The sequence below is a fragment of the Chrysochloris asiatica genome, unplaced genomic scaffold, assembly GCF_000296735.1.
Source record: "Chrysochloris asiatica unplaced genomic scaffold, ChrAsi1.0 scaffold00288, whole genome shotgun sequence".
Taxonomy (NCBI): domain Eukaryota; kingdom Metazoa; phylum Chordata; class Mammalia; order Afrosoricida; family Chrysochloridae; genus Chrysochloris; species Chrysochloris asiatica.
Genome location: NW_006408806.1, coordinates 522844 through 535866, shown reverse-complemented (window position 1 = coordinate 535866; position 13023 = coordinate 522844). Strand labels below are relative to the sequence as shown.

The window sequence follows — 13023 nt, the reverse complement described above, 5'->3', positions numbered from 1 at the left end:
ATCCCTAGCTCCACAGCCTCTTCTGAATCCCTCTTGAATTTCTGGCAGCTCCCTGTTGATATACTGCTGTAACTGTTTTTTAATTATCTTTAGTAAAATTTTACTTGCATTGATATTATTTGTGATGATTTCTATATGCCTACAGTAAAAGTTTTCTAAAAACCTCACACAAGAATGTAAGCACCCAGGGGACAGGAATCCTGCTATGGTTGTGGATTTATCCCAAGCAGCTAATTGCTGTCAAGTCAACTCAGACTCATGGAGACCCCAAGTGTGCAAGTCAGAACAGCTCTACAGGGTTTTCAAGGCTATGACCTTTTGGAATGATCAGGCTTGTCTTCTGAGGTGCCTTTTAGTAGGTTTGAACCACCAATTCTCTGACTAGTAGTTGAGTTTCTAACAATTCGTACGACCCAGGGATTCCGGAACTGTGTAGTGTTCAAAATATTGACTGCATATAAATGAATTCAGCCTATAAGCTAAACTACATGTTAAAAACAAAAATATTTCAGATGCCAGACTATGACTGTCTCAAACAATGTCATTGTTATTGTTGGTAAGTGTTGTCGAGTCGGTTCTGACTCATAACTACCCTGCATAGGGTTTCTAGGGTAAACTTGAACTTTCGACCTTACGGTTCAAACCAACCTTGCAGTCCAGAGCATTGATCTATGGTGCCATAGCAGGACTCAATATACACGATCAATTCAAAGATTCTCACTTAGTCTACTGACTTTCAGTATGATGCTATTTTTAAATAAATTCTAATAAAGTAGGACTACAAATTTTATCATCTATTAACACATTAAAGTTAATAAGGTAACTAATAATGTCTGTTGGCATTCATTAACATAAAATTCATTCAAAATTATTTTATAATTCCTATCTTCATCTTCTTGCATATACTTTATTCTTTAAACCGATACTTAAAAGAAAGAAATTTCCAGGAACATGTATTACTTTTTTTTATATATATACGTGAAAAATACTTGTGTTAATGGTAAGCCTTTACCTATCACTTTATTCTTCTTTCCATTTTTTATAGGTGTACAAAGCAAACTTCGAATGTGTTGCTGTTTTACATTTTCCATGTTTTCATTCTAAAAAAAAAAAAAACCAAAACAGAACAGCAAAAAATTATGAAGAGATAAAATGATGTATTAGATGGCACATACTTACATCACTAATATTCTCATCTTTTATTAACTGAAGATAAAATCAGAGTACAGAAGATGTAAAAACTATAATGAAGTTCACATAATTGTAACATAAAGCAGCCACTCTTTATAAAAATATCTCCACCCTGCATTTTGACTTTTTACATTTTAAACATTTCCAAATAGCTTATCGTAATAATAAGACGACAATTTACTCAGCATCTACTATACTGACACAGTAGATATCGCAAATAATCTGGCAAGGGGCACAACACAAAAGTATCTTAGGGCATTGTTGTGAGCTGTCAAGTCAACTCCAACCAACTCAAAGCAGTCCTATAGGACAGAGTAGATCTCCCCATAGCATTTTTTAGCTGTAATCTTTGTGGGAACAGATAGGTATTTTCCCACAAAGCCACTGGGTAGATTTGAAATGCCAATCTTTCTGTTAGCAGACAAGTTTAAATCTGAGAATCCAGGCTTCTATCTAGGATCCTTGGTTTTGTTAAGAACCTTGGAGTCAGTTTAGACTCATAGTGCCCCTATATAGGGTTTCTGGGGAGGGATTGGTAGATTTGAACAGCCGATCTTTTGGTTAGCAGTCCAGTGCTTACCTGCAGTGCAACACCAGAACTCCATCTAGGACACTTCATTGTTACAAACGGTATTGCTTTATCCTGTCATTCCATTTTTAGCCAAATAGACAGGTCTATAAGATGAACATTAATACTAGGGAGGTACACACTCTTGCATAGTCAAGCATTTGAGATCAGAAAGGCAAGATTTGCCCAAGGACAAAGTCTAGAAGGTAGGAAGGCTTAGGAGGAAGAAGAAATAGAAACAGAAAACACAGGGTGGGAATGGACTAAGTGATGTTACATTGTGGGGATTGCAATCAATGACATGAAATAAAATGTTTATGAATCACTGAATGAAAAAGTTGATTTGCTCTGTAAACCTTTCCCTAATTCACAATAAAAAGTCAAAAAAATAAAATTTTACAGAGACAAACTTATCCTGCTTTAATAATGCTGCAGCTTCTCTTGTCCATATATTATTCAGAATTCTGGTGTGGTGCCCTGTATAATAAGCACTGGACTGCTCCTGCAAGGTCTGCAGTTCAAACCTACCAGTTGCTTTTCAGAAACAGGGTTGTCATGAATTCGTACTGACTTGATGGCACTTAACAACAACAATATATTATTAAAGTTCAAATAATATACTGTTTATTATAATAAATAATAAACATAATGAAACCAAGGCAGTTGCTTCAATGTGCAATGCTTTTCTGAATTAAGAGAAAATACTAGAATTCTAAGTTTTTAGTGTCTGAGAATTGTTAATTCCAGGGAAATACGAGGGAACTTCAAAAAGTTCATGGAAAAATGCAGTTAAAAGATAATGAAAACTTTCCACGAACTATTTGAAGTACTTCTACAGATACTTACTTTCCAACAGAGCTGCTCACTGAGTAGATTACCAATTTACACAAACTTGAGTTAACCGAAGCTTAATTTTTTAGGATAAACTTAACTCTAGCAATAATTTAGAAGCTATTTTGCTGACATGTAGGTAAAGCATTAACTTACCTCAACATAAATGTATTATAGTTTATTAAAATACACTTAAAAATACCTAAGTATTTATGTTATTATTGTGAAGTATTCTTGAGTTGATTTTGACTCACAGTGACCCACATGATGAAATAGAACTGACCCATAGAGTTTTCTTGGCTATAATCTTTATGAGAGCAGATTGTCAGACCTATCTCCTGTGGAGCTGCTCGGTGGGATTGAACTGTCAACCTTTCAGTTAGCAACAGAGAACTTAACCACCAACGCTCCATTTTAAGTTTAGATGACTACCTCTAAATAGATAATATGAGCTATTTAATTTGCATTTATCTGATCAGGGAAAGCACTTCAATAACCATCTGGGAGGCCATCCTTTAGTTGAAGAATTAACTGTAAGTACCAATCTGATGAGAAAACAGCAATCTAATATTAAGTCTAAAATTGGGTTACTTACTGTCCAGGGAAATCTTCTGTCCTTACTGACATCTGGGATATTGAGTGGTTCCATAGTATTCTTGACATACTGAGCATACATGTAATTGATTTTATTTGCATCACGTTCCCTGTGGGAATAACAAATATGAGTTCTTTCTGTGTACACAGAAAGCAAGCAAAGCAGAGTTAAATAAAGGATTCTATGAGACAGATCACTCTCAAATTTTAGGGAAAAATAAGTATTTTAATTGGAAAAGGCAGTTTTAATTGTGTACTAATTATAACTTTGGTAAGTACTGCACTAAATATTTTTAAAAGGGGGAGAAGTTTACAATTTGACAACTGTAAACAAGTTTAAATAATGTCAGAGTACTAATCCTATTAGCACTCTTACTGGACATTCTGATTTGTGTGACATTTAATGTAAAATTTGCATGGATCTGGTATGAGGCTATTAGATAAGTACTGGACTGCTAACCACAAAGTGGGTGGTTCAAATCCATCAGCTGCTCCTTAGAAACCCTATACTGGGTTGCTATGAGTCAGAACTGACTCAGCAGCACTTAACAGAACAACAACCCCCTCTCCCCATATCATATTATTTTCCCCAGATTATAAAAGTATGAGAGGTCTAGTGCTTCTTTTAGTTCCTCAATTTTTTACTTTCTCCATCAATATTAATAAAGCAATCTTTTACACATTCTACAACCAAAGAAAAAGCTATCAAGCAGACTTGGAGAAAACTTATTAGCTCCTCTTTTGGACTCTTTTTTTTCTCTTCTTCCTCTGCCTTTTTCTTGCCTCTCCTTTGTTAACATCATTCCTTTTATTCAATTCCCTCTCTACATTCTTTTGTGCTTTAAAGATTGAAAATGAATCTACTTCAAATTTGTTTGATTTTATAACAATGATGATGATTAACCTAGCAAAGAGGATCCAGTGACAGAAATGTACTCCAGATGAAAGGATTGGTAGGTTAGGTGTATGTCGTAGAGTCGGTTCTGACTCATAGAGACCCTGTATAGGGTTTCCAAGGCTGTAAATCTTTACGGGAGCAGAAAGCCTCATCTTTCTCCTGCGGAACAGCTGGTAGTTTTGAACTGCTGACCTTGCTGTTTGCAGCCCAATTCATAACCACTATGCTACCAGATATGCCTATTTTAATTTTAATATTATTAACTGAAGAAGTAGAACATTTCATTTTGAGAGAGATTTAAAAAATAAGATATATTGTTGTTGTTGTTAAGTTCCAACTCACAGCAACTCTGTATAAGGTTTCCGAGGAGTGACTGGTGGGTTTGCACCCCAACCTTGCAGGTAGCTGTCCAGTGTTTATCCTATGTTGCCACAATTGTACTCCAAATAATACTTGTTGTTGTTATTAAGTGCTGTCGAGACAGCTCTGATTCATATAAACCCTGTATAGGGTTTCCAAAGAGCAGCTGATGTGTTTGAACCGGCAAACTTAACAGTTAGCAGCCCAGTGCTTATCCTACAATACCACACCAGGAGATGGGCACAATATTGGAACTATGAGATGACATGAACATAGTTCCAATATTCTGCCGATCTTCTGTGCTTTTCACCTAACTGCCAAACTGCTCCTAAGGCCTGATGTTTTAAATGGTGTTCTTAAAGATTGTGATCCCACAAAGATTCCTGAAGTCTGTTGTCACATTTCTGGTCAAGATATGTGAGTCATTTCTTTCTTTGCTGTATATACTAGTTTAAGTATGGTGGTGGTAGTGGCTGTGTGCCACTGACTTGGATCCAACTCATAGTGACCCTGTATATGGCTTCCAGAAGTTAGTTCTGGTGTAGCTCTATAGGGTAAGGACTAGATCGTGAGGTCAGTTTGAACCTCAAAGTTGGTGGTTCAATCCCACTAGCTGGGGGTTCAAACCCAACAACATACGGTTTCCAAGGCTGTAAATTTTTACAGAAGCAGAAAGTCTTATTTTCCTCCTGCAGAACTGGTAGATTCAAATTACTGACCTTGTGGTTAGCTTGTAATCTACTACTCTATTAATGCCTCTTATAATTTATTTAAATCATATACTAACCAGATGCCCAGTATCATGTTTGAGTGAAAAACATACAAATAAACAAAAAACTGAAAAGGAAATGATAGGTGTAACTGAATTTTATATGAAACATTTCCTAAGTCTGCACTGATAATCTGAGGAGGTTTACATACTATCATACAAATCAAGCCTACTACACTCATATGGCATCTATTTCATGTGTGTTATTTGGATCGTATTCAAGAAAAGGTTATGAGATAAGTATAGGGTTTCAGTTCACAAAACACATTTTAAAACTAAAATAAAGAAAAAAGAAACACCTAGGGAAAAAATAAGAAGCAGCTAATGAAAACGAGATTACAAGGAGAAAGAAGTACATTGGAGAAGTGAGATACATTTGTCCAAATAGCCTTTAAAATTATAACAATAATAACAACCATTATTATTATTGGAGACTTGGTGTGGCGCTGTAGGAAAAAGCACTGGACTGCAAGGTCAGTTTGAATAGTAAGGTCAGGTCAAACTCGCCTGCTGTTCCTCCAAAAACCCTATGCCGGGTCACTATGTGTTGGAACCAACTCAATGGCACTTAACAACAACAACATTAACACTACTATCATTATGTTACTTGGTTGGTTGGTTGATTATATGCTGTGGAGTCAGTTCCAAACAATAGCAACCCTGTACAGGGTTTCCGAGGCTGTAAATCTTTACGGGAGCAGAAAGCCTCATCTTTCTCCTGCGGAACAGCTGGTAGTTTTGAACTGCTGACCTTGCGGTTTGCAGCCCGATTCATAACCCCTACTCTACCATAGCTTATTGTACTAAAATTATGCATCTTTGTAATTGTTGCTATGTTTGAGCCCATTGTTGCATCCACTATTCAAACCATCTTCCTTATTTTCACTGGCCCTCTACTGTGCTAGGGGAGCACAGTGGATCTGTAGGATAAGCACTGGACTGCTAACCACAGAGTTGGCACTTTGAGTCCATCAGCTGCTCCACAAGAGAAAGATGGGACTTTCTACAATGGCTTAGATTTACAGTCTAAGAAACCCTATACAGGGTTCCTGTGAGTCAAAACTGACTTGACATCACTTAACAACCACCACCAGTTTGCTAAGCGTGATGTCCTTCTTAGGGACTGGTCCCTCCAGATAACATGTCCAAATACATAAAAGTCTTGCGATCTCACTTGCAAAGAGCATTCATTCTTACTGTACTCCTTTCAGGTCAGATTTGTTCATTCTTCTGTCACTCCAAGGTACATTTAATATTCTTCGTCAACACCATAATTAAAATGCATCAATTCTTCTGCGGTTTTCCTTATTCACTGTCCAGCTTTCACACGCATTTGAGATAATTAAAAATACTATGGCGTGGGCCAGGAGCACCTTACTCCTCAAAGTGTTATCTTTGTTTTTTAATAGTTTAAAGAGGTCTATTGCATATTTGCTCAATGCAATATGTCTGATTTCTTGACTGCTTTTTCTATCAGCATTGATTGTGGATCCAAGTAAAAAGAAATATTTAACAATTTCAATCTTTTCTCAGTTTATCATGATGTTATTTATTGGTTCAGCTGTGAGGATTTTTGTTTTCATTTACCCGAGGAGCTCAACTTCTGGCACTGTATCAGACAATTCCCTGCTATTATAATGTTTTCACTGGTCAATTTTTTTTTCAGAAGTAGACTGTCAAGTTCTTCTCCCAGGTACGTCTTAGTTTGGAAGCTCCGCTGAATCCTGTCCATGGTGGGTGACACTGCTGATACTTGAAACACACCAGTGGTATGGTTTCCAGCATCACAGCAACATGAAAACCAGCTCAGTACAACAAACTGATTAGACGAATAGTGGATGAACTGAAGCAGAGATTATCGTATCTCCACCCCGCCCCCCCAACCAAAGAAAAAAACACCAAACATCTTGTTGCCAAGTTGATCTGACACAATGGAATGGAGTAGAACTGCTCCTTATGGTTTCCAAGGCTGTAATCTTTAGGGACGCAGACTGCTACATCTGTTTCTCACAGAGTGGCTATCTCACCAAGACTCCTCTTAAAACATCACAACATCTGGAAATGAGCCTCCCTTCTGAAATTTGTGGGCCACCCAGCCCTCAAGAACTTCCTGTGCTTTATCCCACTTATAATATGATTTTAATAATTGCATAAAGTTTTCAGCTTGAATATTTTTTAGCTATTACACTTACTATTTCAAAGTAGTCTTGAATGAATTCACTGAATTTACTCACATCATCAAACTTTATAGCATTTGTCAAAGTTAGATGTGATAAAACAATTTGCTTATATAACTTACAGATCTTTTAATACATTAAAAGAAAAACATTATAATGTTTAGCAGACATAAGCTGTTGGAGTGAATAATTTGAATTACTATAAAATCCGGTAATAAATTAAATCCATGTAAATTAGCCTCTTTTAATAACTTATTTATGATTTATAAAAATACTTTTAAACTAGGACTCTTAATTTTTTTTTAAAAAAGGAAATATACCTTTCATTTTACCTGTAGAGAGGAAATGTGGTACTTACCACAAACAAAACAGGTGTGAGTATATAGCAAGACTTTACTTTTGTTTTTGTTTTAAAAATTCAGTCACCAGAAGAGGTCACTATTACACCAAAACACTAGGTTTGTTTCACTAGAACTAGAAATTTGACAACCTAGCTGAATCTGTAATAAAAATTCAAAATACTAATACACAAATCACAATTACACAGATATATGGAGTCCTGGTAGGGACTGGTAACCACAAAGTTGGAGGATCAAACGCACCAGCCACTCTTTGGAAACCCTGTACAGGGTTGCTATGAGTTGGAACTGATTGGACAGCACTTAACAACAACAACAACATGCTGCACAAATATACTAAGACAAATGTATATATCCATCATTTTAGACTGTTAATATGCAATTTTTATATCTTTCTACTAATAGACATATATACTTATGCATATGACTTATTTGTGTACATATGTTTTAAATCTCAGTTTATAATTATATATGTTGTTGTTGAGTGCCATCGAGTTAGTTCTGACCCATAGTAACTCTGTATAGAGTATCCAAGGAGCAGCAAGTAAGCTTGAACCACCAACCTTGTGGTTCAAACTGACTTTGCAGTCCAGTGCATTAACCCACAGCACCACACCAGGGCTCCATAATTATATATTACTAAATTTATATTTATATGGTAACTCATTATTTATGCAAGCAATTAAAAACAAAAGAATCAACTATATATGTCTTATCTAGAAAATCTCAAAGATACAATTTTAAAGATAAAAAAGGATAAATTTCATAACTGAGCTTGATGATCTAGTTTGATACTATCACTTAAGGAGAACACACACATCTCAGAACATGCATACATTAAAAAGAGATTCAATATTAGCTAAACTAATGTCAAATATGCCAGAAAAATGCAATGGCATGAGGGCTTAGGGTATAAACTTCAACTCAAGACTAGTAAGAGGTCAGTTATTCTGTTACGGGAGTCTCTGAGTGGATACAAAGAGTTAACATGGTCAGCAACTAACTGAAATGTTGAAGATTTGAGTCCACAAAGGAAAGAAATGCCTAAAGATCTACTTCCAAAAATCAGACACTGAAAACTATGGAATATACAGTTCTACTCCGATATACATGGTAACCAGGAGTCAAACTGAAATATCCAGAATAGCAGAAAAATCTCTGGGTAGATCTACCAGAGTTTAATCTGCATTGACTAGAAATATGAGGCACCCCACAGAGAAGTTAGCAGTAACAACTTCAGCCAGGTATATCTTCTAGTCAAAAGAAGTTCTCATCTGTTTCCAAGTTATACCCTTACCCCTTTGTAATAGGAGAAAAAGCTTCTCATTAGAATGTTTAAAATTAAATCCATTGTTAAAATGACACTTTTCTAATATTAAGCTCTAATTTACATATAATTACTTAATAAACTGGAGTCCTGGTGTGGCACTGTGGGTTAAAGTGCCAGACTGTAAAGCCGTTAGAACTGCAAGGTCAGTGGTTCAAGCTCACCAGCTGCTCCTCGGAAACCCTATACAGGGCAGCTATGGGTCAGAACTGACTCGACGGCACTTAAGAAAAACAACTTAATAAACTAACCACTTTAAGTCACTATGTACAATAATTTTTCAGTCTTGATGGGGGAAGATATGATGCTAAGTCAAAGCATATTGCTACAAAATCATAGAAACCTTTATTACACAAAAATATCAAAATGTGAAGCTTTTGTTTCTGGACATTCTACATCCAGTGTTAAACACTTCTAACCCTTCCCCTAAAAACAGTGTGATCTTTGATCTGTACTATGTCAAAATGGCAATTTTGGCAACCTCGAGGGGCCCAAGTTCTATTCCTTTTAAATGTTCTGAGTTTGGGGAACAAAAAGAGTGTGGAGGGGCAAGAATAGGGTTGTAGAGTTGATGGGATAAGGTGTCCCAATGAAATTATTGTAGGACAGTTGTTTGCTACCCTGGAAAAATGCGCAAGTATATTATTATGGGGGGGGAAAATTCTGTGTGCAGTTTTACTGGCCTTTTTTCTCACCAACTGTTTTCAATTTTCTTAAAACTACTTCCTAATAAGCCCCCTTGATCATCCAGTGTACTTTGAAAAAAATCTATAAAGATTACCCCCTGAAATACCAAAATTCAGTCACTGTGTCCTTCTGAGGTGATCTGTCTTGAATTTAACAGGCCCAGCAGACCCCCTTGGACCCTTGATAGCCATTGTTTTGATTGCTGTTGCTAAGTGTCGTCGAGTCGCTTCCAACCTCATAGTGACTCTATAGGGTTTCCAAGGAGCAGCTAGTTAGTGAGCTTGAACCACTGGCTTTGCGGTTGAAATGGACCTTGCAGTCCAGCACATTAACCTGCAGCGCCACACCAGGACTCTATTTTTTAAGGCACCTTAATGAGTTCTGGTCTGACAGAGCTTGGTAGAACTCCTGCAACTAAGACTCCCTTGCTACTTGGAACTGAACTCACCCCAGAAATCACTTTTTCAGCTAAACAATATACAGAACAATAACATCTGTGAAGAATGTATTTTTCAAAACAGTCAACTATGCAAGATCAAAAGGGCAACATTTACCCCAAAACAAGGCTGAGGCTGAAAGTGGCAGGAGAGAAGAACAAATGGAAATGGGAAACCCAAGGAGGAAGTGGGAAACCCAAGGAGGAAGTGGGAAACCCAAGGAGGAAGTGGGTACAGTGCTTTTACATTGAGGGGACTGCAACTAACGTCATGAAACAAAATGTATATAAATCATTGAATGGAGAACTAATCTACCCTGTAAACTTACACCCAAATCACAAGAAAACCAAGCAAAGAAAGCTGAGGGTAAAATGAGTACTTTCCTTATGGATTCAATACTTTTCAATATTTTTGTCAGATTTGTATACCCATATATGTATGTATGGCTATATTTAATTTTATATATTAAATTCAAATATATTTTGTTGTTGTTGGTAAGTGCCATCGAGTCGATTCCGACCCATAGCGACCTTGTACAGGGTTTACAAGGAGCAGCTAGTGAGCTTGAACCACTGACCTTGCAGTTCAAACGACTTTGCAGTCTGACACATTAGCCCACAGCGCCACACCAGGACCTTTGGTTAAATTGTTTTAAACCACAAACAACATGATCCCTAGATGTTGTTGTTATGTGCCATGGAGTTGGTTCCAACTCATAGTAACCCTGTACAGGGTTTCGGAGGCTATAAATCTTTACGGGAGTAGAAACCTCATCTTTCTCCCGTGGAACAGCTGGTAGTTTCAAACTACTGACCTTGCGGCTCACAGTCCAATTCATAACCACTACACTACCAGAGCTCCTTGATCCCAAAATAGTTCAGCATTAATATCCTAAATGTAGAAACATTCTCCAACTAACCACAATATCTAATTCCAAAGAAAAGTAGCAATAATTTTCCCATCACCCAAATTGCAGTCCACATTGAAACATTCGGTTATTCCTCCAAATCTATCTTTGATTGAATTTTTTTTCTCTATTTTGTTTTGTATTTTTAGCAGAAACTAATCAAATTCACATACTGCATTTGGCCATTATGCCTTCAAGAACAGTCCCTCTATCCATTTTTTTTTTTTTTTAATGACAGATTTTTTGAAGACCATAGGATTTTTGTTCTATGTGTGTGACATATAAGGTTAGTTTTAGAAGCACTAGCAGTCCTGGTGTGGTGCTGGAGGATAAGCACTGGACTGCTAACTAACAGCAAGGTTACTGGTTCAAACCCACCAGACTCTCATTGGAAACCCTATACAAGGTTGCTATGAGTCAGAACCGACTCAACAGCACTCAACAATAACAGCGCCTTTTACTAAAGAAGGGACTTAGTTACTGAGGGCTTTACTAATGGTGACATCATTCATTACATGAAATAATTTCAAGTCAATTTTCAATCTAGAATTTTAGTTATCAAGAATAAAGTTACAATAATTTCTACATCCATGATCATATGAGACCTTTGTTGTTGTTGTTAAGTGCCGTTGAGTCGGTTTCGACCCATAGTGACCCTGTACAGGGTTTCCGAGGGTGTAAATCTTTACGGGAGTAGAAAGCCTCATCTTTCTCCCGCGGAGCAGCTGGTAGTTTCGAACCGCTGACCTTAAGGTTCGCAGCCCGATTTGTAACCACTACGCTACCAGAGCTCCTTAGATATAATATTAATAGTCTGCGTTTCCTTATGAATCTCTGAGTTCTGATCAGCAAAGTACATCATGGTTAAATAATCTACAACAAATGAACACCAATCAATGTAATAAACAGCAGTATACCTAAGAATTCTGGATTCTTTTTTTTGGTAGATTTATATTCCCTGGAATATTTTATCACTTAAGCGAATAGCACTAGGTTGTTGTTGTTTTTTGCCAAGACTATGAGAAAGAACATTTGGTAGTTTACTCTAACTTCTTTTCCAAATTCTTTAGAAAGTACATATAAAAATGAAGCAATAATCTAGAGTCCTCAGCTGCTCCCTCTCTCCATGTTCCCATCTCTGCCTCCATCTCTGATGTCACTATTTCTCTGGATAAGGTCCCGCACTCTTCTTGTGCTCTTCTCCTTTGATGGTCCTAGGGTCCTCTGTTCCCGGACTGTAAGATTAACTACTCCCCCCTTTTTGTTACAAAGCTTCTGCCTTTACTGTTGTGACAGTTACAATTAGTCATGGTAACAGTTACTCTCTATTGAATCGTAAAGAATCTTCTCCCCATCTCTTTTCACTACTTCAGTACTTTAAAAAACTGTTTGTTGTTGTTTTTTCTGCAAAAGACCTCTAGATTCATGGAAAGAGAGGGACTGAGAGCTGGCAGCCAGGAGGCAGGCTTGCAGAATGTGCCCTTTGGTTGTTTAGATGATTATATATTCCTGAGTGTTTTTGTGTACATCTCCCCATCCTCCCATCCCACTCCCACCCCCTCAAAAAAGAAAAACAGAGTGAATGAAAGCAAGTACTGTTGAATGACGATGCAATGAGGAGACTGTAACCATTGCAATGAAATTCTGAGTGTGAAGCCAATGTTCTCTCATGTAAACTATCACTCAAATCACAATAAAAACTTAAAAAAACACAATAATATTCACTACTTCCACCATATAAATACTTTTTATTATTTCTGAATGACAAGAAAAATAAATTGAAATGATAAAAACATAAAAAAGAACTGAACTATCATAGAGATCTGATCTGATTCTAGCCACAGGATATGTCTTAGCATGAAAAGGATCATGGGCTCTTACAGTCCAAAACATATATATATATATACAGAGAGAGAGA

At 36.8% G+C, this 13023-nt stretch overlaps 1 protein-coding gene across 1 annotated transcript in view; it reads right to left on the bottom strand.

The window, feature by feature from the left end:
* The window catches only part of PDE5A (phosphodiesterase 5A, cGMP-specific), a 283278-nt gene that overhangs the window by 174212 nt on the left and 96043 nt on the right, over window positions 1-13023 (bottom strand). Inside the window, exons 8-9 of the mRNA XM_006874591.1 lie at window positions 3186-3294; window positions 1013-1100 (exon numbers count right to left, since the gene is read on the bottom strand). Of these exons, the coding sequence (XP_006874653.1) occupies window positions 1013-1100; window positions 3186-3294 (197 nt within the window). The remainder of the gene's footprint in view (window positions 1-1012; window positions 1101-3185; window positions 3295-13023) is intronic.